This window comes from Ranitomeya variabilis, chromosome 6 (assembly GCF_051348905.1).
Source record: "Ranitomeya variabilis isolate aRanVar5 chromosome 6, aRanVar5.hap1, whole genome shotgun sequence".
In the NCBI taxonomy this organism is placed as follows: Eukaryota; Metazoa; Chordata; class Amphibia; order Anura; family Dendrobatidae; genus Ranitomeya; species Ranitomeya variabilis.
In genome coordinates, this window is record NC_135237.1 from 40,748,390 (window position 1) to 40,776,256 (window position 27,867).

At 44.9% G+C, this 27,867-nt stretch overlaps 1 protein-coding gene across 1 annotated transcript in view; it reads right to left on the reverse strand.

The window, feature by feature from the left end:
• HACD1 (3-hydroxyacyl-CoA dehydratase 1) overlaps positions 1-27,867 on the reverse strand; it is a 69,288-nt gene that overhangs the window by 26,229 nt on the left and 15,192 nt on the right. The window contains exons 2-4 of the mRNA XM_077271817.1: positions 9,148-9,265; positions 6,478-6,496; positions 4,862-4,950 (exon numbers count right to left, since the gene is read on the reverse strand). Of these exons, the coding sequence (XP_077127932.1) occupies positions 4,862-4,950; positions 6,478-6,496; positions 9,148-9,265 (226 nt within the window). The remainder of the gene's footprint in view (positions 1-4,861; positions 4,951-6,477; positions 6,497-9,147; positions 9,266-27,867) is intronic.

A 27,867-nucleotide genomic window follows, 5' to 3' on the forward strand; every position in this document is an offset into this window, starting at 1 on the left:
GGGAAAAAGTCAATAGATAATATTTTACATGCATTTATATAATTTAAAAGTAGGTTAGTCCGAGACGCCTGGAAGCGAGCCCAGGAGCTTCATCTCCAGCAGCCTCGTCGGCACATATCTTCATTCCCTCAGGAGAAGCTCTAAGAACCTCGAGCTTCTAAAAAAAAAAAAAGAAACAGTAACCTGAGCCCAATGCCAGCCTCCGGTGCCAACCCAACCCAAGGATCGATTATGGACGTGTTCATTTAGAAACCATGAATCAGACAAGGCAACATTTAAACATTTCATGTTCAGGCCAAATAGCTGAAAATTACAGATCAGAAATTGGAGCACATTGTATCTTCGATTTATGTCAATGTAAGGATAAATGAACCCCTTCAAGGCCTGACAATTTTTTTTCTCATTTTTTCACTTCCGTTTTTTTTTTCTTTCTATTCTTTCAAGAGCCATAACTATTTTTTTTATTTTTACATAGCCGGGGGATGTATGAGGGCTTTTTTTTTTCTTTTTAATGAGTAGAAGTTTCGAATAAAACCATTTATTGTCCAAGATAATGTTCTTCATAAATAAAATAGAGGGGATCAAATTAAAGTAAGATGAAGTGGTGAAAAAAAAGGAAGAAAAAAAACAGATTAAGGCCGGCGTCACACTAGGCGTATGAAAATACGGTCTGTTTTTTACGGCCGTATTACGCAGAAATGTTCCCAAAATAGTGATCTGTATGTCATCCATAGGCAGGGTGTGGCAGCGTATTTTGCGCATGGCATCCTCTGTATGTAATCCGTATGGCATCCGTACTGCGATATTTTCTCGCAGGCTTGCAAAACCGACATCTAATGGATTTATGTGCTCAAATGTTCGTTAAAACATATATACAGTCTATATATATATATATATATATATATATATATATATATATATATATATATATATGTCAGTGAGACACATATATATATATACTGTATTTATATTTAATTCAGCGCTAGATAGCAGAAAAGCCGGTAATTCAATTGCCGGCTTTTCCTATCTCCTTCACAAACCCGACATGATATGAGACATGGTTTACATACAGTAAACCATCTCATATCCCTTCTTTTATTACATATTCCTCTTTACTAATGTAAGAAGTGTCTTGGTGTCAAATTACGGCGCTGTAGCTATTAAATTAAAGGGTTAAATCGCAGAAAAAACTGGTGTGGGCTCCCGCGCAATTTTCTCCGCCAGAGTGGGAAAGCCAGTGACTGAGGGCAGATATTAATAGCCTAGAGAGGGACCATGGTTATTGCCCCCCCCTGGCTAAAAACATCTGCCCCCAACCACCCCAGAAAAGGCTCATCTGTAAAGATGCGCCTATTCTGGCACTTAACCTCTCTCTTCCCACTCCCGTGTAGCGGTGGGATATGGGGTAATGAAGGGTTAATGTTACCTTGCTATTGTAAGGTGACATTAAGACAGGTTAATAATGGAGAGGTGTCAATTATGACACCTATCCATTATTAATCCAATAGTACGAAATGGTAAATAAAACAGACACACACAATATTAAAAAGTATTTTAATGAAATAAAGACACATGGTGTTTTAATATTTTATTATACTCTTAATCCACCTGAAGACCCTTGTCACCTGAAATAAAGTTAAAAAACAAACAAACAACAATATTCCATACCTTCCGTCGTTCAGTCTTGTCCCACGCTGTAAATCCATCTGAAGGGGTTAAATAATTTTACAAGCAGGAGCCTGCTAATGCAGCTGTGCTCCTGACTGTAAAATCTGGGGAATGAATGGGAAGCAGGGGAACGTAGCTACCTAGACTTGCGGTGCTGCGCCCCCTGCTGGCATAACCTCAGATGAACTCGAGCGTGGGAATTTTTCTGAATATTTTCTCACGCTCGAGTTCATCTGAGGTTATACCAGCAGGGGGCACATCATCACAAGTCTAGGTAGCTACGTTCGCCTGCTTTCCATTCATTCCCCAGTTTTTACAGGCAGGGGCGGCTGCATTAGCAGGCTCCTGCTTGTAAAATTATTTAACCCCTTCAGATGGATTTACAGCGTGGGACAAGACTGAACGACGGAAGGTATGGGATATTGTTGTTTTTTTATTTTAACTTTGTTTCAGGTGACAAGGGTCTTCAATTGGATTGAGAGTATAATAAACTATTACAACACCCTGTGTCTTTATTTCAATAAAATACTTTTTTCCTAATGTGTGTGTGTTTTATTAACCATTTACTACTACTGGATTAATAATGGATAGGTGTCTTATTGACACCTCTCCATTATTAACCTGGCTTAATGTCACCTTACAATAGCAAGGTGACATTAACCCTTTATTACCCCATATCCCACCGCTACACGGAAGTGGGAAGAGAGAGGCTAAGTGCCAGAATAGGCGCATCTTACAGATGTGGCTTTTCTGGGGTGGCTGGGGGCAGATGTTTTTAACCAGGGGGGGTCCTATAACCATGGTCCCTCTCTAGGCTATTAATATCTGCCCTCAGTCACTGGCTTTCCCACTCTGGCGGAGAAAATTGCGCGGGAGCCCACGCCAGTTTTTTTCCGCGATTTAACCCTTTATTTTAACAGCTAGAGCCCCCAAATTTTGCACATACACAATACTATCATTAGTAGTGAGGAATTTGCAAAAAAAAGGGATATGAAAAGGTTTACTGTATGCAAACCATGTCTCATATCCTGTCGGGTTTGGGAAGGAGAAAGCAAAAGCCGACAATTAAATTACCGACTTTTCTGCTATCTAGCGCTGTATGAAATATAAATATATATATATATATGTGTCTCACTGACATATATATATATATATATATATATATATATATATATATATATATATATACCCCTATACTATGTGTAGACATTTATTTTAGCTATTCTATTCTGTCAGTGTGATTTTACTGTACACCGCACTGAATTACCGGCTTTTCTATAGAACACCGGTTCATATTTCTCGCAACTCACACTGTTGGTCCGTGTGTAATCTGTATTTTTCTCTCCCCCATAGACTTTCATTGGCGATTTTTTTGCGCAATACGCTGACAAACGCAGTATGCTGCAATTGTCTATGGCCATGCAAGACCATAAAATACGGATCAGTAAAATACGCCAGATAGGAGCTGGGCCATAGAGAATCATTGCACCGTATGCAATCCGTATTTTCTGCGCCTCTCATACGTCCGTAAAACACGCTAGTGTGACGCCGGCCTAAGATGCAGTACGATTACATTGATACATAACTTAAGAGGGTTATTTTATATTTTAATGTTTACAGAATTTGTAAAAAAAAATTTTTTGTTTGGATCACCATTTTCTGAGATACTTGTGGATGTTTTTTTTTTGTGCAGCAAGATGTCAGTGATTGACAGGGGCATTTTAAATGGTTAACAAGAAGTAATGGTGGCTAAATTCAGTTGCTGCTGTAAAGTCCCATTTACACCTTCAGTATTTTACATCAGTATTTGTAAGCTAAAACCAGGAGTGGAACAATCAGAGGAAAAGCAAAAACACTGAAAGAAGTGACATGCTCTATGTCCAAAAAAACGAAGCAAAGCACAAAATACTGATCAAACAAAAACCCAATGTGTGTGCATGAGATTTCTGAAATCTCATAGGCTTTGCTGGTACTGTAAAAAGCAGCTGAAAATTAGCATAAAAAAAGGCAGCAAAAATACGCAGCAAAAACGTCCTGTGTGAACTTACCCTAAAGATGTCAATTTTCAAATATTCCCTTCCACTAACTGGGCGTGTAACATAGAACTTCTCTGTGGGCGTTTGCTTTTTTTCCTCTGACACTGGCCAATCAAAATAAGGCAACACCCACAAGGTACATGCCCGGTTGATTCAACGGAAAATTTGCGCCATTATTACCTGCAGGCGTAACTTTGGAACGAAGGCGCACAGAAGAAAAAGACTGTTCCAGAATCAGTGGAACAGCATAAATCAGAGGAGGTAGTCTGTTTGAATTTTTTTTAAAGTGAAAACTTCCCTTTAAGTCTTTCCTTGATCCACAAAAAAAGCCCCTCTGGGTTAGTTACATGGGAAAATTATGTGAAAAACTTGACCAGTCGCGAGACTTATAACACTGCCGACGATTGCATCGCAGTGCACGGACTGGCCGGCGGCTCTCCTGACCCGAGCGTGACAGCTGTATAGAAATACATGACGCTGTCACGCTCAGGAGAGCCGCCGGCCAGTCCGTGAAGTGCAATGCGATCGTTGGTCATGTTACACGTCCGTCTGACTGCCTTCTTAAAGTGAGCCTGCCACATTTAAGTCGATGTAGCCTTACGAAATGGTACATATGTGTTGAAAAACTTTTTTTTTATTGTTTTTTAAAGAAATTTAAAAAAAATTCTGCAACTTTTTTTCTTTTTTTTTTTTTGCATCGTTCAAGATAAGTGAGGTGGTTAATTTATTCTACGGATCAGTAAGAGTCAAGTAATATCAAATTTATATAGGTTTTTTTTTAACATTAAAAACTTTTGTCCCCAAAATTTTTTTTTAGAAAAAAACAAAAACAATAAACACTAAAAAACAATAAAATAAAAATATTTCTCCATATTCTGAAATCCACAATCTCTTTTATTTTTCTGTCGAACGAGCTGTATGAGGGCTTGTTTTTTGAGGGATGAGTGTAAAATAATAAATAAATTTGGCAGACGCTACGGGCACCACAATTCAAAGATGATTTTTTTTTTGAAAATGCTGCATTTTTTCAAAATTGTGTAAAAAAACAACAAACAAACAAACAAAAAAATGCTACAAGTTTATCTTAAAAAAAAAAAAAAAAAAAGATGCAAGATGCAATGTGTGAACGTAGCCTAAGTATCAGATTTCACACCCACCTGTTTAATGCTGTTGGTAATTAACCAGACCATGAAGATTCTGGAACTGACTTGGACCCCAGTTACTAGCACCGAAGTACGCACTATTCCTTTAAAAAAAAAAAAAAAAAAAGGACAAAAGTTATGAAATCGTGTTCCATAAAAGGAAACCTCCCCCATTCATAGATATAAAATGTCATAGAGGCTCACGTAGTATAACTACAAGCCTAAATCTCTCCATTAAAGGGTTATTCCCATATTCATAGATATTGTCCCACACGTCTTTTAAATAGAAGCAATTTTGCAATTTACTGCTTGTTAAAAATTTTCTCCGTTCGTAAGATATTGACACTTTTCTTTCGTTTACAGCTCATTGCCGTGGAGAACGACCACTGCTGCTAGATAGCGGAACTTGTGCAGTGCTTACAAGATCTTTTCTAATGGGCTTGTAATTACTGTTATGAAGCTTTTGGGGAACACTGAAGTGTGTTGTTATCTCCTAATCCTGGCTAGCTTCAGTAAACTGCTTACAACTTAGACAGCAGTGGTGGTCGGTTTCCTAGGCAACGAGATGTAAACAGATGGAAAAAAAAGAGTTGATATCTTAATATGCAGTATATTGCAAAATTACAAGTACTGTCCAACAATATCCATCTATAAATATGGGAAAATTCCTTTAATAATTTTAAGGGTTTGTCCACCCATATTAATGAGGTAGGCTCAGAATAGGCCATCAATATCAGGTGTCGGACCCCAGCTGTTATGAGCTGTGACGGGGTCCGAATGTAAACACTGAATGGAGGAGCTGAACAGCACAGCTCCATACAATGTGTAGTGACTGCTGCAGTTACAAGAGACTAAGCGCTCATCTCCAGCACCGGCAGTAGCGGCTGCACATTAGAGTTGTGTTGTTCCGCTCAAATCCCTGATTACATCCATCCGCCAACGGATCTGATAACAGCTGATTGGTGGGGATAACGGGTGTCAGACCCCACTAATATTGTTATGACTGGGTAAAACAATGATTGGGCATGTTGCATTTCAGTATGCTCTATCCTTTTGTTCTGTCTCTACCAGACATTTCGGCTTCTGCCTCTCTTCACCTTGAAATACACATGCATGTCGTCCCCAGCCATATAATGAGATAAGAGTGGGTTGAACAAAGGTTCTACTGACATCTATCCTAAGTCACGGGCAGACGACCATATTTTCGATCCGAGTACGATTCGACAAAACATTGGATCAATATTATTCTATGGGGTTGTGCACATGTCTGATTTTTTCCTCGGACAGTCTGTCCAACGATAAAATCTCAGCATGTCCGAGTTGGATCTCATATTCGGATCGCACTCGGTCATGCAAGTCAATGAGTCCGTGGGATAAATCAGACTGCACTCTGCGCACTTAAACAATGGAGAAGATGGAGACTTTATTCTCCATCTTCTCCTCATCCGATAGAAGTGTATCACGCGCTGATTAATCTGAGAGTTTGATCAGAGTGTAGAGTGCGATTGGCATAATCGGACCCATTTTCCTGGGTGAGAGAAAATACAGACGTGTGATCCCGGCCTAATGTGTCGGAATCTCCTAAGTCTATTTTTTGAAACACGTTCCTTAATAGAAAAGAGTATACTCACCAAGTGCGCAGTGAACCAACTGAAATAGAGAATAATGAAATAAATCAAATCCAATAATAGTCATGATTTAATAAAAATACACATAAATCAATACACTCGGCCCTGAACAGTAAGCGGGAGAAAGATGTGCCCAATGTGGTGCCATACACCAAGGCAAGAAACATACTCCAGTCAGGGAATGGCTGGTCACTTTAGTGGTGTAAATTATGATGAATTTGCCGGCTGCGTTCACCCATGCACCTTTCCACTATTTCCATTCTAATTCATCCCAAAAGTGTTGGATAGGGTTGAGATCCGGTCTGCGCGGCAGGTCATGTTCTTCCCCACGGAACTCCCTCAACCATGACTTTGTGGGCTTTGTGGTCCTGGGGAACAGCAAAGGGCTTTCCCCAAACTGTGCTCACAAAGTTGGAAGCTACAGTTGTCCAAAATGTCCCGTTTGATGAAGCATTAATTAAGACTTCTCTTCTCTGGAACAAAGGGGCCGAGGTCAGCCCTAGAAAAACTATCTGATAGCATTATCTCTCCTCCACCAAACAGTCAGGCAGGTAACATTCTCCTGGTATTCGCCAAACACAGACTCGTCCATCAGATTCCTGATAGATAGATCCATCACTACACAGGACACGTTTCGACCACTCCAGAGTCCAATAGCGGCTGTCGTACACCACTCCATCCAGCACTTGGCATTGTGCTCGGTGATATAAGGCTGCAAGCAGCTGCTTGGCCATGAAGGTCCCAGTGGAGCACACCGGCAGCAAGGGATTGTATGTTATACACCGGGGAGCGATGGGCCGGATGTTAAACACCGGTGGTGAGGGATTGAATGTTATACACCAGGGAACAAGGGTCTGGATGTTATACACCGGCGGTAAGGGATTGGATGGTATACACCGGGGAGCGAGGGGTCAGATGTTAAACACCAGTGGTGAGGGATTGAATGTTATACACCAGGGAACAAGGGTGTGGATGTTATACACCGGCGGTAAGGCATTGGATGTTATACATTGGGGAGCGAGGGGTCAGATGTTATACACCAGCAGTGAGCGATTTTAATGTTATACACCGGGGGAATGAGGGGCCGGATGTATACACCGGCTGTGAGCGATTGGATATTATACATCGGGGAGCGAGGGGCCAGATGTATATGCCGGGGAGTGAGGAGTCAGATGTTATACACCGGTGGTGAGGGATTTTAATGCTATACACTGGGGAGCGAGGAGCCAGATGTTATACACTGGCGGTGAGGGATTGGATGTTATACACCGGGAGTGAGGAGTCGGATGTTATACACCGGCGATGAGGGATTGGATGTTATACACCGGGGAGTGAGGAGTCAAATATTATACACCGGCGGTGAGGGATTGGATGTTATACACCGGGGAGTGAGGAGTCGGATGTTATACACCGGCGGTTAGGGATTGGATGTTATACACCGGGGAGTGAGGAGTTGGATGTTATACACCGGCGGTGAGGAATTGGATGTTATACACCGGGGAGTGAGGAGTCGGATGTTATACACCGGCGGTGAGGAATTGGATGTTATACACTGGGGAGTGAGGAGTCGGATGTTATACACCGGCGGTTAGGGATTGGATGTTATACACCGGGGAGTGAGGAGTCCGATGTTATACACTGGCGGTGAGGACTTGGATGTTATACACTGGGGAGCGAAGGGCCGGATGTTATACACCGGCAGTGAGGGATTTTAATGGTATACACTGGGGAGTGAGGGGTTGGATGTTACACACCGGGGGTGAGGGGCTGAGTGTTATACACATGGGGGGCGAGTGGGCAGATGTTTATACACCGGGGAGTGAGGGGCTGGATGTTATACACCGGGGAGCAATGGTGACGGATGTTATACACTGGATGCAATGGGACTGAATGAGAAATGAGGCCAGATACTTTTTTCCATACATTGAATGCGGACACAAAATCTGATTATTAGGTTCAGGTGTCAGAGACAGACAATGGATGCAGTTGCATAACATCAAGCACAGGTCCATGCAATCTCCATAGATAAACACTGGTAGTCCCACGTGTCATACTGAAGAGCTCACTGCCTGACTTTTAATAAGGTAATGTCATAGGATGTCACAAGTCAGTTGATGAAGCTTCCAATCTGCCCCTATCACTTAAGGTGCACAATGCCCAGTGCTCGCAGCCCACCACTGGACACTAGAGCAGCGGAAATTCGTTCTCTGAAGTGATGAACAACGTTTCCCTATCTGGCCGTTTGATGAATGAATCTGCGTGTGATGAACCCCTGGGAAATGCATAGTACGTGGTTTTCGGAGTTTGGCCCCTTATTTGTAGTGAATGGTAATAATAACACTACATCATAAAATGACCTTTCACACAACCATATGCTTGTAGGGCCCATAAAGGCACGGTTGTGAGGGTTTGGTGTGGAAAAATCAAGTGACTACACAAAATCCTGATCACATATCCATCCAATACTTATGGTATAAAATAGTAAGCCAATTGTGAATGGGCCGGAATTCCCACAAATACCTTCAAAATCTTGTAGAAAGCCTTGACGGAAGAGTGGAGGTGCTGTTATCCCCTGTGGATTTTACCTTTGCAAATATGAAAGCAAAATCTGCAGCAATTCTACCCCGTGTGGACATCCACATTCAACACATCAAGCAAAAGCAAGCGATTTACCTCAAGTAAAGCAAATGTCTGGAAAAATTTAAGTGTCTTCTGAATAGTCTTGTACAGCCCCTTGTGTGTTCCTTTTTCAATGTAGAAGCGGCACATAGCGATGGCAAGGACCAGCCACCTGCAAACATTCAAGTTTCACAAAATTACATTTTTGAAATATTCATAATTCCGTTTTCATGTGGTGTTACCATGATTCTAAAGAACGGCATCGAATCAAGTTGTAGAGGAACACCATGGTCAAAAATGATCCTGTATTCGGCCAAGTGCTGAGACTGCGGGGAGGAGCAATGACACAAGGATCCTCTCTCCGCACTCTCTGCACTAAGTACGACAGTTTAGGACTTCACCCACAATTTTCCTATGAAATTCTATTTATTCAGAGCCATAATGTCTCTTTTGGTCACCTGGAGTCAAGGTACTGTAATGCACCAGATAAGTGACATTTTGGCTTTAGTATAGTCATTACCGTTCTTCTGACATGTTCCATTCAGAAGACACTCTGTACTTTACAATACAAGTCAATGAAAGAGCTCAAAATATGCCTGGACCTTCTCTGGAGCGTTTTATTCAATATTCAATGGAGTGAAAAAAAATAACCGGAAAACAAAACCATCCGAAAAATGCTCATAAGAAAAACTCCAGAGTTTTCTAAAGTTCTGGGCCTTGCAAGCTTCGGACACACTGATGTGGCTCTCTTCACTTAACTTTTCAGAAACGGTAAAAGCTCAGTATGAGCGCTCTTCTTTTTATACGGTCCAATAAATCAATGGCAACTAATAAATATAGTACAGTCTCTGATTTTAAAGTTGTCCACTACTTTGTAACAGATTGTTAATGGGCCCTTGATGGTGCAAGAAAATAATCAGTACTCACCTCCAAACTGTTACTGCTCCCCTGTACTCCGCACTGTGTCCTCTACGGGCTTCATCTTCCGGGAGGGGTTATCAGGTGACCACAGGAGTATTGTTTTTATTTTTTTCACCACCTTGAGCCCATTAATAATGTGTTATAAAATAGTGGATTACTTATTTAAATAGTTATTACTTCTTAGACTGGAAGTGTTCACTCAGTCATTGGTGACAACCTGGGAAGATAGGCTTCCTACTAATACTGTTTTTGGTACAGCGGGTGCCCATTCAGAGTCAGAATGTCCCTTTGTAATTGCTTATCTTTGTGGTCTGAGCTATTCTTTATTGATATTTTTAATTTAATGACCTTTGGCTTAATCACGAGGCATGGCGACTTGAGGGATGAACGCTCTGTAAGAAGATCGATCTTGTGTAAGCCTAGATGGATTCACCAGGTCTTCTCCACCGTTATCTTGAATGTATCAAGCCATTGGGTTGCAGGTCTTCCTCTTTTTTCTTCTATTCTTCCGACCATAATGTCCTCCTCCAGTGATTGCACTCTTCGCATGATGTGTCCAAAGTAAGGAAGTCGTAGATTGGTGATCCTTGCTTCGAGTGACGTCAGGCGTGATTTGTTCTAAAATTGATTATTTTGTTCTTCTTGCCATCCATGGTATTGATAACATCCTTCTCCAGCACCACATTTAGAAGGCGTTGAATCTTCTCCTGACTTATTTCTTTATTGTCCAGGTTTCAAATCCATATGTTACTACAGAAAAGACCAAACTATGTACGATCCGTGTATTCATCGCCAGTGAAATGTTCCTTGATTTGAAGATATTGTCCTGTTACTTCATTGTTGATTTGCCCATAGATATTCCCCTATTGTCTTTCGGTGTCATCACTGCATCTTGGGTGATCATTAATCTAAGTAGGTTGAAGTCCTTTCTGACTTCCAGTTTGTCGCCATCCATCTCAAATGTGTCCCGGACCAGTTCTACCTGGCAGTAGTCAATATCTTTGAGTCTATCTTCTTTGTATTGTATTGTACTTCAGTATGACTCCTTCACAGGAGTCACATTACTGCGCAGAAGAAAGGCTGAACAGTCTGCTTCCATATCATGACAGGAAAACTTGATGGAGAGTATGGCTTTTCTCACATACTCTAATATCAGTTGTACTCACTTTTTCCAATAATTCATGCCCAGGTCCGGTTTCTGGAGCAGTACTTTGTCTTTTTGCAGAGCTTAGGGTTTTTTTATCACTTCTTTCAAGGATTCCATTTGTATGTATTTTTTCCGATACCACTTCTAACCATTGAGTTGCAACGACTGTCCTCAATCTTTTTCTTTAATTTCTACCTCCTTTATCAGCTGGTTTACCATGAGACCAGATTCCTATTCCAACTTTTCTCGCAGTGCGCTCAGCAGAGGCTGACTTCTCAGGCTTAGGATCAACTTTCTTGTAGGCACAAAATCAACGTCCCGGAAAGCCCTGGTCAACTGCTCTTCTTTACATTTTAGTGTCATCATGATTAACTCTTGGAGACCAGTAACGAATTGGGGCAGCATCTCACTTTCTTTTTGGCGATGGACAAAGAACTGCTTTCCAAGCATTTCTACAAAAAGGTATTATCTAAGACATGGGAAAAGTTATTGAATGTCTTCTTGTACCTTTCTGGAAGGAACAACACTGTCCTTACTGCTTCCCTTTTTAGCATGTTGGGGGCTAGTTTTGTCTTCAAATCTCATTAAACCTGAGTGGTTGAGAAAGTCTCCTACCGGTACAATGAGTTGAACTGCAGCAAGATGCAGCTCCTTCAGTCATCATGCTGATATCCTATTCTGCCTCGTTGTGCCAAGTTGTAATGTGAGGACTGATGCTATGCAAGCTGAGGTTAACTCTTTCTTCTCATTCACTTCCAAGACGCTATACAAATGACAAGTTCACTCAGTAGTAACTAATAAACATGAAGTACAGTTTTCGAGCTTAAACGGTGGACAGTCCTTAGGCTGCCACTATGTTTGTCTATGATCTAGGGCAATAAACTAGAACAGAACCATGGTCAATCTTACTATTGCCCTTCGATCATATATGTTACTTGGTGCATGGGTTTACAGTGATGTTCCCCAGACTGATGCACTTTTAGAAATAGTATGTTCCCGGCCCTCAAACTGAAATGCAATCCGTTATTTTAACGGGAACACGTCAAAACATAGTTAAAATTCACAGGATCTCTAAAACATTTCAAACAAATTCATGGTGTCAGTCATAGCATGGATATTAAAGTAATTTCGTAACGTAAGACTTAATATTTACGTAATGATGTGTCCCTGTTAAAATAGAAGATAAAAGAGTGGATTTTAATTTGAATTCTGGGAATATATTCTCTATGAAAGAGAACTAGGTGCCCTTTCAATAGTGCAATGTTGCCTAGCTTGGCTAGCTTAGATGTTGTCACGATTCACTCCGTGACTGTCACCAATTGTCAAGATCCCTTAGCCGCTGCCCACAATATGTCACGGATTGGGGTGACTTTAGACCAGCAGACGGCTATCACATGTGCAGGGGGCTTATCTTAGTTATCCCTCCACTGCCACAATGTGATGAAAAAAAAACACACACAAGGCTACTGACCTCTTGTTTCCAGCAGGGGCTTATTTTAGGTATCCCACTGCTCTTCAGTATACCATGAACTGCAGGGATTTGTGTATATCCCGCTTACATTTCCACTTAAACCTTGCAGCTCTCTGGCGCCCCCCTTACTGTCAGGTCAGATTAGGTACTGCACCTAGGGTGATTAGTCGCCAGAAACGCTGCCTGCTATGTACTGGCTATTGGGTGCACTGCAGCGACGCGATAACTACTCCCACTCAGGCAGGAACAATAATTATCAAGCCGCAGTCGCTACAGTGACCCCCAAAAGCCGGCACACGGTCGCTGCCACCAGCTCCAATTGAACGGGTCTGGAGCCAACCCCAAAACAGTAGCGTAATTCCCTTCAGAGACAGGGTACGGTTTAGGGCAGGAAGAACGAACTAGTATTAAATATTATACCCCATAAATGATTTTTAGGCAGTGTTTATAAAATATTTTACAAAGATGTTACAAATGAGACAATTGCAAATATGTACAAGGTAATTATAAAAATAAAAGGATTAAATGAAGAAAAGGTAACACTCACATATTCTCAGATCATTGCATTGCAGGCAACAGGCTATGATAGCTTTCCATCTATCCCAGTGCATTTGCACTCGCAGTCTGGTCGCTTCAGGTAAAAACTCACAACTCCCCCCCTGGAAGCCTGCCAGCAACTTTATAACCTACAGCCTGTGACCTCACAGAAAGGGCTGGTTTTTTCCAACCCCTCCTACTTCTTCAGTATTACTCACTGGGCATTAAATATATCTGATGCCCGTAACTTCGCTACAGAACATAAAATAATCGCACCATACCCATCATTCATCTCGTAGTATCGTGGGCATTCCGATGAGATCAAATAGGTCCTATTTGTCACGCACACTGACAGAGAAATCCCTACCTCTGTACCAGATCAAGTTAAAAGCTCATGTTTAGAGTGATGGGTAGCTCCTTCGATGGAGATTATAAATATATGTTTTCGTGGTCTTAACTTAAACGAGTTGCCTAATATCTTCCAAAAACAGAACAAAAGACTTTCATATTCTGGAAGGTTCTAATCTAGTTAAAGCTGGGCACTTTCCACCACAGGAAATACTGGTCGTAAATGCCTTTCGTCAATAAAACTCTCTTCCCCTATCTACATTGGCAAGCAAGCTCAACTCTGAAGTAAAAGAGAAGGGGGGTTTCTTAGCCCACATCCTGGGCTGACAAGAGAAACTAACTTATGATATTTCATACCATATCGTGACACCTCCCCCTTTTTGCGTGCGCTACGGCGGCAGAACCTCTCGGTATGCCTCCATGCGCACCTCCGTGGGCTCACCCTGGCGGGAGAGTCCATCCGCATTCCCATGCTCTTTGCCCGCTTTGTGTTTAATGGTGAAGTCGAATTGCTGAAGGGCAAGGCTCCAGCGTAGCAACCTGCCATTGGTTCCACACATGGTGCTTAGCCAGCGCAGAGGGTTGTGGTTGGTCACCACGGTGAAGGTGCGACCGTACAAGTAGGGCTGCAAGCGCTGCAGGGCCCAGACTATGGCCAGGCACTCCTTCTCAATGGTGGAGTAGGCCACTTCCCTCGGCAAAAGTTTCCGGCTCAGGTACAACACGGGGTGCTCTTGGTCCTCCGAGTCAACCTGGCTGAGCACAGCACCAAGGCCAAACTCACTGGCGTCGGTCTGTACCAAGAACGGTCGACTGCTGTCGACTGCTTTCAACACAGGGGCGTTGCACAATGCTGTTTTCAACGCCTGGAAGGCCCCCTCACAGCCATCTGTCCAGTTGACGATGTGGGGTAGCTTCTTCCTGGTGAGGTCCGTCAAAGGTTTTGCCAGGCTACTATAGTGCTGCACGAAGCGCCTATAGTACCCTGCAGTGCCCAGGAAGGACATCACATGTTTCTTGGTCCTGGGAGTGGGCCAGTTCACGATCACGCCCACTTTGTCAGGCTCTGGTTTTAGGGTGTTTCCGCCTACCCGGTGCCCCAGGTAGTGAACCTCCCTCATGCCCATCTGGCACTTTCCCGGCTTGATAGTCAGGCCTGCTTGGTGAATTCGCCTGAGCACCTCCTCGAGATGCTGCAGGTGTTCATCCCAGGAGGGACTGAAGATGGCAATGTCATCTAAGTACGCCACGGCGTACTTCTCCAGTCCCTGAAGCAGGAGATTGACCATCCGCTGGAAAGTGGCAGGGGCATTCTTCATGCCGAAGGGCATGACCGTGGACTCGTACAGTCCAAAGGGTGTGATAAAGGCGGACTTCTCCTGCGCCTCGGGGCTCAGGGGAATCTGCCAGTATCCGCGACTCAGATCCATGATTGTCAGGTATTTTGCACCAGCTAACTTCTCGAGCAGCTCCTCGATGCGCGGCATTGGGTGCGCGTCAGAGGCGGTAATGGCGTTGAGCCCCCTGTAGTCCACGCAGAACCGGGTGGTCCGGTCCTTCTTTGGCACGAGAACTACAGGTGAGGCCCACGCGCTCTTTGACCGTCGAATCACCCCCAGCTGTAACATCTCATCGATCTCCTGGCGCATAATCTGCTGCACCTGGTCAGAGATTCGATAGGGTGTTCGCCGTAGTGGGGCGTGATTCCCGGTGTCCACCTCGTGGACGGCTAACTCAGTCCTTCCAGGCCGGTTGGAGAACACGACCCGGAAGGGTTCCAGCATGGTTTGCAACTGCAACCGCTGTGGTTCATCTAGCGAGGCGCTTACCTCCACGTCCTCAATGGACCCATGGGCCTGGGCTTGGGCCAGCATGTCCAGGAGGGTATCTTCCTCCCCTTCTTCGGGTGCACTGCAGACCGGTAGGACGAAAGGTTCACGTTCGTGATGAGCCTTCATCATGTTGACGTGAAAGGCCTTTCGCCTACCCCGAGTGTGGTCAAGCGTGACCACATAGGTGACCGGGTTGAGCTGTTGGTGGACGACGTATGGGCCCTCCCAGGCTGCCTGAAGCTTATCCGTTGGTACAGGAACCAGCACCCACACCTTTTGACCCACGTGGTAGGTCCGCTCCCGGGCGTTCTGGTCGTACCAGTGCTTCTGATCAGCCTGAGCCTGCGTCATGTTGTCATGCACCAACTGCGTCAAGGTCTGCATCTTGTCACGGAAGCGCATGACATACTCTACTATGGACACTTCAGAAGGGTTCGGCTCCTCTTCCCAGGATTCTCTTACCAACCCAAGGGGTCCCCGGACTCGCCTGCCGTACAGGAGCTCGAAGGGGGAGAACCCCGTCGAGGCCTGCGGAACCTCTCGGTAAGCGAATAGCAGGTGTGGGAGATACCGCTCCCAGTCGCGCCCTTGTGTCTCAACCAGCATGCGTAGCATCTGTTTGAGGGTACCATTGAAGCGTTCACACAAGCCATTGGTCTGTGGGTGATACGCACTCGATACCAGGTGCTTCATCTGCATTTTCTTACAGAGAGCCTCCATTAGGTGAGACATAAATTGGGTCCCTCGATCAGTAAGCATTTCCCTGGGAAATCCTACCCGTGAAAAGATGGCCAACAGGGCATCCGCCACCTTATCTGCCCTAGTTGACGACAGAGCTACTGCCTCTGGGTACCGGGTAGCGTAGTCTACCACAGTAAGAATATATCGCTTTCCAGAGCTGCTGGAGACGGCCAACGGGCCCACAATGTCCACCGCAATCCTCTGGAAAGGCTCCTCTATCACTGGCAAAGGGATCAGGGGAGCCTTAAGAGCAGGCCCCGCCTTCCCCACTCTTTGACAGGTGACACAGGAGCGGCAGTAGTTTGACACATCTGTCCCCATCTTAGGCCAATAGAAGTGTTGAGACAGCCGGGCCTTAGTTTTGCTGATCCCCAAGTGTCCAGCTAGTGGGATCTCATGGGCAATCCGCAACAACTCACCCCGGAATTGCTGTGGGATGACCAGCTGTCTTTCCCTCAACCACTCCTTTTGTGATTCTCCGGGTACTGTCTCCCGGTACAACCTTCCTCCTTCCCAGAACACCTTCTCCTTATCAGTCTCGGAGAATGACGTCCCGGCGAGTTGTCTCAAACTCTCTAGGCTCGCATCTGTGTGCAGAGCGGCCTGAAACTCCTGGCTAGGGGAAGCCAGAAGCGATGTCAGGGTCCCTTCCCCACGGGAGCCCTCTGGGACCTGCTCTGGGTCCACCTCTGGTTCAGTCACACTGATGACTGAGGAAGGTCCGGAAGGCAGACAGGTATCTGCGTTCCGGGCACTCTGACTGCGGGTGACAGCAGCTACGTAGGCTGTCTCCCCGGGGGTTTCTACAGACCCATCAGCCGACGCTGCTATGGGCTCTACCTCCCCATCCACCCCCATTACCTCCGGAGCATTGCTACTTATGGGCCAGTTACCTTCCTCGGTGGCACTGGTCAATTGCATGGCATCACCTTCCTCACGGTTCCCATGTATCTCCCCATTTCTTGTAGCACCGACACTTGCCCCTGCTAGGGGTTCCTCAGCCGTCTCACTCCGCAGAGCAACGTGGCTGAGCACTCCTGTACCTATGGACACATCAACTTTCACAGAAACATCATTATCAGGTACAGTTGGCACAGGTACAACATTTTCACCATCAATCCTAGGGAAAAAATGGTTAACCGATGCATCATTACAAGATAAAGCATGGTCAGGTAACACATGCGATTTCCCATCATAATCATCATCATTAGGGTTAACTTTACCCTCATTAGTAGATTGGGGAGGAGGGTCATCCACGAAGTATGCAACCAACCTCCCCAAATCAGTCCCCAACAAAACATCAGTGGGCAAATTATCAGACAGCCCCACTTCCTTCACCCCCCTCCCGGCACCCCAATCAATAAAAACCCGGGCCATCGGTAAGGGACAGCTGATGCCCCCAATCCCAGTGACAGTTAGGGTTTTCCCCGGAATGATTTCTTCAGGGGCCGCCAGTTCGGGTCGGATGAGGGTTCGTTCAGCCCCGGTGTCTTTGAGGCCTGTAGCAACATGACCCCTGTTATGACCCCAATGGCGAGGGTCTCAGAGGAACGTGGAAGTCTGCAGAATACAAAAATCCAGCTCATAGGGCAGTGGTAACTGGGTTGACCATATATCTACTCCTAACGCCAACACTAGAAGTAGCCGGGGATCATTCCTACGTTGATTCTAGATGACACGCGCCAGCCGGAGAATCTAGCTACCCCTAGTAGAGGAAAACAAAGACCTTTCTTGCCTCCAGAGAAGGGGACCCCAAAGCTGGATAGAAGCCCCCCACAAATAATGACGGTGAGGTAAGAAGAAATGACAAACACAGAAATGAACCAGGTTTAGCACAGAGAGGCCCGCTTACTGATAGCAGAATAAAGAAAGGTAACTTATATGGTCAACAAAAACTCTATCAAAATCCACACTGGAAATTCAAGAACCCCCGAACCGTCTAACGGTCCGGGGGGAGAACACCAGCCCCTAGAGCTTCCAGCAAAGGTCAGGATATAGATTTGGAACAAGCTGGACAAAAATACAAAACCAAAACAAATAGCAAAAAGCAAAAGGCAGACTTAGCTGATATAACTGGAACCAGGATCAGTAGACAAGAGCACAGCAGACTAGCTCTGATAACTACGTTGCCAGGCATTGAACTGAAGGTCCAGGGAGCTTATATAGCAACACCCCTAACTAACGACCCAGGTGCGGATAAAAGGAATGACAGAAAAACCAGAGTCAAAAAACTAGTAACCACTAGAGGGAGCAAAAAGCAAATTCACAACAGACCCCCCACAATGACATGCTGTACGTTATCACACCCCCTCCCAGCCACACCACCCACCAAAAGAACTGCTGCGTTAGGCCCTGGGGCCTGGGATGAGGGGTTCTTCTGCTTGGCTGGACATCGGTGACTGAGGTGTCCAGTCTGCCTGCAGTGGTAACACTGGCGAAGTTCGGTGGTGGGTCTGGTGCTGTTGGCCACGGGGACAGGACCTCTGGTAGGTTGGCTGGCAGGGGTACTGGCGTTGGATGCAGGCTTACCCCCTCTCCAGCTGGAGGTGACTGGCTTCCGCACTTCCGATCTACGGTTGGCCTCATAGGCATCGGCAATCTGCGCTGCTTTCGTCACGTCTTTGGGTTCTCTGTCCATCACGAACTGTCGCACCTCAGTTGGGCAAAGACGGAAGAACTGGTCTTTGATCATCAGGTCTCGCAGCTGTGCAAAGGTGGTCACTGACAGTCCTTGGGTCCACTGGTCAAAGTGGGTCCCCAGTCCATGCACCACATCACTGTAACTGTCGTGTGGGCCACGTTGGAGGGTCCGAAACTTTTTACGGTACACCTCGGGTGTAAGCTGGTACTTGGCTATCAGAGCCTGCTTGATGGCCTCATAGTCACCATCTTGTTCTTGAGGGAGGGCAGCAAACGCCTCCAGAGCTTTTCCTCTCAGCCCTGGTGTCAGGTACCGTGCCCATTCTTGTGTAGGCAGCTGGTACTGTCTGCAGGCTTTCTCAAAGGTCCGCAGAAAAGTGTCCAAGTCCCCATCCTTTTCCATAACAGGAAAGTGGTCAGGCCGGGGCTTCGGTATCTGAGCGCTGCTGGGCTCACGACTGGACTGGGACGACCCCTGCATTTGTAGTTGGGCCATCTGCAGCTGGTACTCCCTCTCCGCTTGGGCCTCTCGCTCGGCTCGCTGGGCCTCTCGCTCGGCTCGGGCCTCTCGCTCGGCTCGCTGGGCCTGGGCCTCTCGCTCGGCTCTCTCTTGGTATTGCTGGATCAGCTGCAGACGTCGGTCCAGGTCATCTGCGGAGCATTGTTGCAGAGCCAGCTGCAGGAGGAGGTCTGCGCCCCCTTGGTTGCCAGTAGGGCCCGTATTCAGGGGTTGGACCTCTGCTGCAGCACCATGCTCGCTTGTGCCAGCTTCTGCGGCCTCTGGGCTCTGTAGCCTGGCTTGGTCTGCTTCAAATTGCACCAGTTCAGCGACCATTTGAGCCTTGGACTTGTCCTGGGGTTTCAGGCCATGGTACATGCATATCACAGCAAGAGTGTCCCTCTTCTGCTGGGTGTACCAGGCTTCTCCTTTCGTTGCCATGGTTGCCAAATAAAAGATAGGATAGAAAAACGAAGAAAAAGGGAGGGGATAATTACCAGTACACAATTGTCTCACAACTAATAAACACTGAGTTCGTTCTCCAAACTTATTTGCGCAGAGTTCTCGCAAGAACTTTCTGCAAGTTTTTAGTGAGAGGAATGATTGCTCAAACCAAATCACTAATGCTCTAATATCCCACCGCCTTGCCACCAATATGTCACGATTCACTCCGTGACTGTCACCAATTGTCAAGATCCCTTAGCCGCTGCCCACAATATGTCACGGATTAGGGTGACTTTAGACCAGCAGACGGCTATCACATGTGCAGGGGGCTTATCTTAGTTATCCCTCCACTGCCACAATGTGATGAAAAAAAAACACACACAAGGCTACTGACCTCTTGTTTCCAGCAGGGGCTTATTTTAGGTATCCCACTGCTCTTCAGTATACCATGAACTGCAGGGATTTGTGTATATCCCGCTTACATTTCCACTTAAACCTTGCAGCTCTCTGGCGCCCCCCTTACTGTCAGGTCAGATTAGGTACTGCACCTAGGGTGATTAGTCGCCAGAAACGCTGCCTGCTATGTACTGGCTATTGGGTGCACTGCAGCGACGCGATAACTACTCCCACTCAGGCAGGAACAATAATTATCAAGCCGCAGTCGCTACAGTGACCCCCAAAAGCCGGCACACGGTCGCTGCCACCAGCTCCAATTGAACGGGTCTGGAGCCAACCCCAAAACAGTAGCGTAATTCCCTTCAGAGACAGGGTACGGTTTAGGGCAGGAAGAACGAACTAGTATTAAATATTATACCCCATAAATGATTTTTAGGCAGTGTTTATAAAATATTTTACAAAGATGTTACAAATGAGACAATTGCAAATATGTACAAGGTAATTATAAAAATAAAAGGATTAAATGAAGAAAAGGTAACACTCACATATTCTCAGATCATTGCATTGCAGGCAACAGGCTATGATAGCTTTCCATCTATCCCAGTGCATTTGCACTCGCAGTCTGGTCGCTTCAGGTAAAAACTCACAACTCCCCCCCTGGAAGCCTGCCAGCAACTTTATAACCTACAGCCTGTGACCTCACAGAAAGGGCTGGTTTTTTCCAACCCCTCCTACTTCTTCAGTATTACTCACTGGGCATTAAATATATCTGATGCCCGTAACTTCGCTACAGAACATAAAATAATCGCACCATACCCATCATTCATCTCGTAGTATCGTGGGCATTCCGATGAGATCAAATAGGTCCTATTTGTCACGCACACTGACAGAGAAATCCCTACCTCTGTACCAGATCGAGTTAAAAGCTCATGTTTAGAGTGATGGGTAGCTCCTTCGATGGAGATTATAAATATATGTTTTCGTGGTCTTAACTTAAACGAGTTGCCTAATATCTTCCAAAAACAGAACAAAAGACTTTCATATTCTGGAAGGTTCTAATCTAGTTAAAGCTGGGCACTTTCCACCACAGGAAATACTGGTCGTAAATGCCTTTCGTCAATAAAACTCTCTTCCCCCATCTACATTGGCAAGCAAGCTCAACTCTGAAGTAAAAGAGAAGGGGGGTTTCTTAGCCCACATCCTGGGCTGACAAGAGAAACTAACTTATGATATTTCATACCATATCGTGACAGATGTTCTTCTCTGATTCTATTTGACCCTTACTCCTGGAGGAAAACACAGGAATCCGGCCATTTTGAAGATACTTAACTAGATCTCTTCTTACGGGTATCTTCCAAAATACTAAATGTACACTGACCAGCAAAAGGGTAACAATGTTTTGAACTTTTGACTTTCAGGCTCCATCTCTCACCATCCAATACAGCTTCGAACTTTAGACTACCATCATTTTATAGACAATCAACTTGGCTATCTCATACATAAATTTGACTTGCAACTATTTAGCATATGACTAGTTATGAAGATTCTTGTCATGTCACTGCATGGTAGTGAAGGTAGGCTCACGTTCGAAGATGTAGAGGTTGGCAGTGGTGGACATACCCTTGGTGCAACTTCTGCAGCCGCACAGGAGCCCAAGATGTAAAGAGGGAGCATTTCTGCCTCCAAAACATGTGAAATTATACATTATGATAAGCTATTGGACGGCAAAAGGTGCATATACTGTTTTTGCACAGGGGCTCTTATCTGTCTGTGTCCACCAGTGGTAGATGGTGAGATATGGAGCCTGAAAGTCAAATGTTCAAAACATTGTTACCCTTTTGCTTGTCAGTGTAGACTAGGAGACCATCTCTACTCTCACTGGCCTTGTTCTATTTTTGTCACTTCTCCTTTCCTTTGGGAGGCACTAATATTTCTTTCTGCTGCTCCTAGCCCTGCACAAACTGCACACCTGAGGAGAATGCCAACTGCTCTCCTGTTCATTCTTCTAGTCCTTCCCGAAGAAAAAGCTCTCTTACTCCGGTGTTCCCTTCGATAGGTTATCCCTTCTTGTCCATTTGTGGGCAGATTGTGTATTGTCTTGTGCATAGACTTCTGGATTTACCCCAACAATTTACGGTATATTAGTTACTTTTCATGGTAGTTTGTAACTCATAGACAAGAAAGCACAACAAATGCTAAACATTCCAATAATCCAATGATTCTGAAGCTTCCTCAGAAGCTGAATTTGGCGCTAGTAATTTGAGAAATAATATGAAATGTGTGTTGGCGTGACAATTAATGTTAATGCAACTTTTTTCGATTTGTCCTCAGAGGTGCAGGAAAAGAAGAGGTTCACACATGGCTACTTGTGAACCTCACCTTGTGAAGTGGACCCACTGAGGCCCAGGTTTGTTTGGGCACAAGGATCGACTAAGTGTTGGTGCAGCTGGCAGGATGGCACATGGGTAGTGAGGATGTGGTACCCTTGGGAACAGCAGGATGGATGAAGTGGAAGTCAGCAGGGAATGAAGCAAGTTAAAGCACGGAAAGTGGTGCACACCAAACTAAAGTCTTGAATCTCAATCCTAAGACACAGATTTTTTTGTCCTAATGGGCTTTAAGTAGGATCATGAGGATGACGTCATTGAGCCACTTTGGGCAATCTACAAAAGTCGACATGGAGCACAACAGAGGGCAGTGACGCAAGGTGAAGAAAGCAGATCCCGGGATATCTGTGCCAGGTGTGTAACACTACTTATTTGGGGCAACTTTAGGTCACAGTCAGTTTACACATCAGAATACTAAACTTTTAGGAGACATCTTTTTTTTTAAATGTCCAGATCTTGATCACCCCTTACTACATAATGTCTACTTGAACAGTGAGCTAGAAGGGATAAAGCCATAGGGTCATTGGACACAAACTCGAAGTTGACCATCTACAAAGTGTTGGATAGTACACACATTATAGAAGTTTTTTACAAGATTTTCACAAGTTGAGCTAAAAATTTCAGATAGGATAAGTGTCAAATTCCAAAGGTCTGATGCGTTTTAAGTAATTATGTCAGAAGTGCCTTTCATGGAGAAAGGATGTCCTATTTTGACTTTGATGGCACATCGCTAGGACATCATCCTTTCCAGGCTGTATCATATAAAGCTTGAATAAGGTGTGTTGACAACAAACAAAAAAAAATGTAAGTTGATGAGGGACAGAGGATCCGGGCTGCAGTCCAAGATGCTGGTCACAGTGTTCTTCAGGATATGAAGGCATGGATGTAATGTTTGTCTTGAGCTTTCACTGAGATTGTATGACGTTATGCAGAAGTTACTTGGAGCACGGTAACTGCCATGCAATGACTGGAACCAGGTTTCAGTTTTAGATGTATAGGAACACGGGTATATCTAGGTCATATGGCCGGCAGAACAATTTAAATAGTCCTGCAAAATATATTGTAAATAGGATGTGTGAACCTATCCAAATCTGTGTCTTCTTTGCTAATGGGAATCTGTCAGCAGGTTTTTAATATGTAATCTGAGAACAGTATGATGTGGGGACTGAGACCCTGATTCCAGTGATGTGTCACTTACCAGGCTGTGTGTTACAGTTTCAATATAATCAGTGTTTTATCAGCAGGAGATTATCACTACAGGAAAAGGTGTCCTGTGTCTCATAGTCTACTATTATGTGTAATCCAGCCCCCATCACTGATTAGCAGCTTGCTGCCTATGCGCAGTGTACACAGAAAGCAGCCAATCAGTGGTGTGGGCAGGGATATACAGTGCTCAGCATACCGAGCTCTGCAAGATCAGCAGCAGAGAAAACTGTGATTGTATCAAAATGATAGTAAGCAGCCTAGTAAGTGACGTCTCACTGGAATCAGTGTTTCATATTCTACAATATGCTGTTGTCAGTTTACATAGCAGAAACCTGCTGACAGATTCCCTTTAACTGATGCTTAGAATTTTTTTCTGCTGGCTTAACAAAATAAAATCAATTATCTGTTTTGTGGATAAAGGTTTTAAATGGACAGAAAAAGTTCTGGCAATGAGCCACTTGTTAAAGTAGACTTGTCACTTTCCACAAATATGTCATTTTTTTACTTTGCGTAATCGCTGCTGTTCTCCTGAATTTGGTCTTGTTTTTTTTTTTCCTTTACAGTGACTCTTTGTTCCTGAGATATGAACTCCACATTGTCCTGTACATAAATCTAGTCTTTTGAAAGGTATTTTCCAGTTCTGGATAACCTCTGTGCAATGGCTGCAGATTGTTTGAAAACAAACAAACCGGGCTTTATTCACCTTCCCCAGGTCCAGTTTGGAGAGGTTGGCAGCTCTACCCAAGTTCCCTGATCTCACTTATTGACTGCAGTGCAGTGGACCTGTTATTAGTGATGCAGACTAAAACAAACACCGGGAGCAGTGGCAGAGACTCAGCACTGGATGGTTTAGTGAATCCTGCATTGAGCAGGGGGTTGAACAAGATGACCCTTGAGGTCCCTTCCAGCTCTAACATCCTACGATTCTATGATCTCCAACAGATGTCTGTCCAGCCTCTGTTGAAAGACTTCCATTGAAGGAGAACTCCACCTTTCGTGGCAGCTCTCAGTATTGAAAAGTTTTTTCTAATATCTAATCTGTATCTTCTTCCTTTCAGTTTCATTCCGTTGCTTCTCGTGTTTCCATGTGCAAATGAAAATAATGATGATCCCTCTACACTGTGACAGCCCTTCAGATATTTGTAGACAGCTGTTAAGTCTCCTCTTAGTCTACTTTTTTGCAAGCTAAACATTCCCAGATCTTTTGTCCGTTCCTCGTAGGACACACTTTGCAGTCCGTTCACCATCCTGGTCGCTCTTCTCTGACCTTGCTCCAGTTTTTCAATGTCTTTTTTAAAATGTGGTGCCCAGAACTGGACAGTATTCCAGATGAGGCCTGACCAAGGAGGAGTAGAGAGGAATAATTACTTCACGTGATTTAGACTCTATGCTTCTCTTAGTACATCCTAGAACTGTGTTTGCCTTTTTTTCCTGCTGCTGCATCACACTGATGACTCATGTGCAGTCTGTGATCTATTAGTATACCCAAGTCTTTTTCACACATGCTGTTGCTTAGTTCTATTCCTCCCATTCTGTAGATGTAATTTTCGTTTTTCTTGCCCAGATGTAGAATCTTGCATTTCTCCTTGTTAAATACCATTCTATTAGTCACTGCCCATTGTTTAAGTTTCTCTAAATCCTTCTTGAGTATTTTCTGTCTTCTCTAGTGTTAGCTATCCCTCCTAGCTTTGCATCGTCTACAAATCTGAATAGTTTACCTTTAGTTCCCTCATCTAGATCATTTATAAAAATGTTGAACAACACTGGAGCCAGGACAGAGCCTTGTAGTACCCAACTTAAAACACTCTTCCAATTGGATGTGTAACCATTTATTACCACTCTTTGAGTACGATCACTGAGCCAGTTATGAATCCACCTAACTGTAGCCTTGTCAATCCCATACTGGGTCATTTTTATCCAAAAGGATAGGAAAGGATCTAATACCGACCCAATACATTGAGCGCGGTATTCAGTAGTACTAAATGTCATGCCAACCTTAGAGCATAGTAGAGACGTTGTGCAAAGTAAACAGCCAAGATGGACTAGCCAAGGGTTTATTTTGAGTTTGAGGTCCTTGAAGGTGAAGTTGAGGCATTCGAGGCTGAGGCAGGAATTTCTCTTGCAAGATGATGGAGTCATGTAATCATGCAAGTATCAGACAAATCTGTGGATCAACGGCCAGAGGGAGATCAGCTCCTCGAAAAAAAATACAAAAATTTCATCTAAGTGGTGCAGCAATTAGATATTTTTTTCCCGTGCCACATGTTAATTGCTGCTTGCTCCATTCTAGCGCACAGAAGTCGTCATTCTCGTAGAGTTGATATTGACACAAATGTAATAGACTTGCACACCTATTATTACCAGGGATGGATCAGGCTATCATTGGCCAACGAGCATTCATAAGAACACTCATTCTCAATTATCAGACCACAGATACATGCCAGCCTTTACCTGAAGAAGAACCAAACGATCGTTAATCAGATCATTTATGCCGGCAGAAAAAAATCATTTTCGGCAGCACATTGTCCAGGAGATGTGCTGCCAACAACATGATGTGGTATGAGGACAGAATGATCGTTGTCTTCCCATCATTATTCATTGGTCTGTGCTAGCAAAATGTTGGGCTCTGCTCATATGAGGTTCATGAACTCCATTTACCAAACGTATCCAGGGAACATGATACACTCAGAAAATACCAAAAGAGCGTTGTTTTAGTTTACATGGAGGCAATATGCTTGTTTTTATAAAGTTTCTCCTAGTAATACTTATAGGGGAATATGGGTGACAATGCGGAGATGTTTCCTTGAGTAGCTGCCGTCTTGAAGGCATCTATAAGGACAAGTTGCGAACAATAAGCTTTTCATAGAACTGTGTACACAAAACATTTACCACTGTAGGTGTCCACTGTTATGGTTTTGGAATTTTTAATTGACCACTAGGAATTCCAGCAGTCCTAACACATTTATTTTTCCCCAATTAGTTAGATATCTTATACATTGTTTTCTGGAATAATTTCTATATAATTGGGTAACATGTTAATACATACATACTATTGCATAGAAGAAATAAAAAAGTGTTGAAAATACTAATTCAAGTTATTATTAGGAGTTGTCAGATGCCAGTGGCAATTCCGAGGGCTGGGCTGAGTTTCCTAGGGCTCACCAGATGACATTTTCCTGAGTGTCTACCATCCATCTATGTGTCATGCTCGCGCCCAGACTGGTTGGCGCGGGCATGCGGGGGAGTGGCCCCACTGGACCACAGACCAAACCTCCCTGGAAGGGGCGTAACTAAGTAGCTTCCTAGGTGTTCGCTGGAGCCTCTGATGGTGAGGTCAGACTTGTGCAATAGGAAGCTACCAGGTGCTACTCCAGGGTGGAGTCTGGTTGTGGCTGCTGATCCCACCGGGGAACGGAACATAGACAAGCAAGCGGGCAAGGCTGGTACATAGGCAGGCAGACGGGTACAACAGGAACACTGTCAGGCAGGCGGGCACGGCTGGCTCTCTGGTAGGCAGGCGGGCACGGCTGGCTCTCTGGCAGGACTGGTGGACAGGACTGGTACACTGGAAGAACCGGTAGGGACCGGTCTGCAGGCAGGTATGTAGAACGGGTAAGAACCTGTTCAGACACGAGGACCTAGGAATAAGTAGATAAAGACCGCAAGAGCGGATGCAGAGCGAAAGCACAGGAGCTAGAGCCAAGAACAGAAATGCAGGAGGCGGAGCCAAGAGCTGGAGGCGGAGCCAAGTGCAGACAGGCAGGAGGCGGAGCCAAGAGCTGGCGGCGGAGCCAAGTGCAGGAGAAGTAGAACCGCAAAGAGCGGAGCCAGGTAGAACCGCAAGGAGCGGAGCCAGGTAGAACCGCAAGGAGCGGAGCCAGGTAGAACCGCAAGGAGCGGAGCCAGGTAGAACCGCAAGGAGCGGAGCCAGGTAGAACCGCAAGGAGCAGAGCCAGGTAGAACCGCAAGGAGCGGAGTCAGGTAGAACCGCAAGGAGCGGAGCCAGGTAGAACCGCAAGGAGCGGAGCCAGGTAGAACCGCAAGGAGCGGAGAGGTGCTGCGGGAGGGGTCTCTGCAGCAAAGCTGAGCAGAGCCACAAAGAATATGGAGAGAAGCTGCAGCAAGGGATAACTGCAACAGCAGAAGATAAGCTGAGTAGAAAGGAGCAGAAACGCAGAAGTGAGGAGCAGAGGTAAAGTAACAAA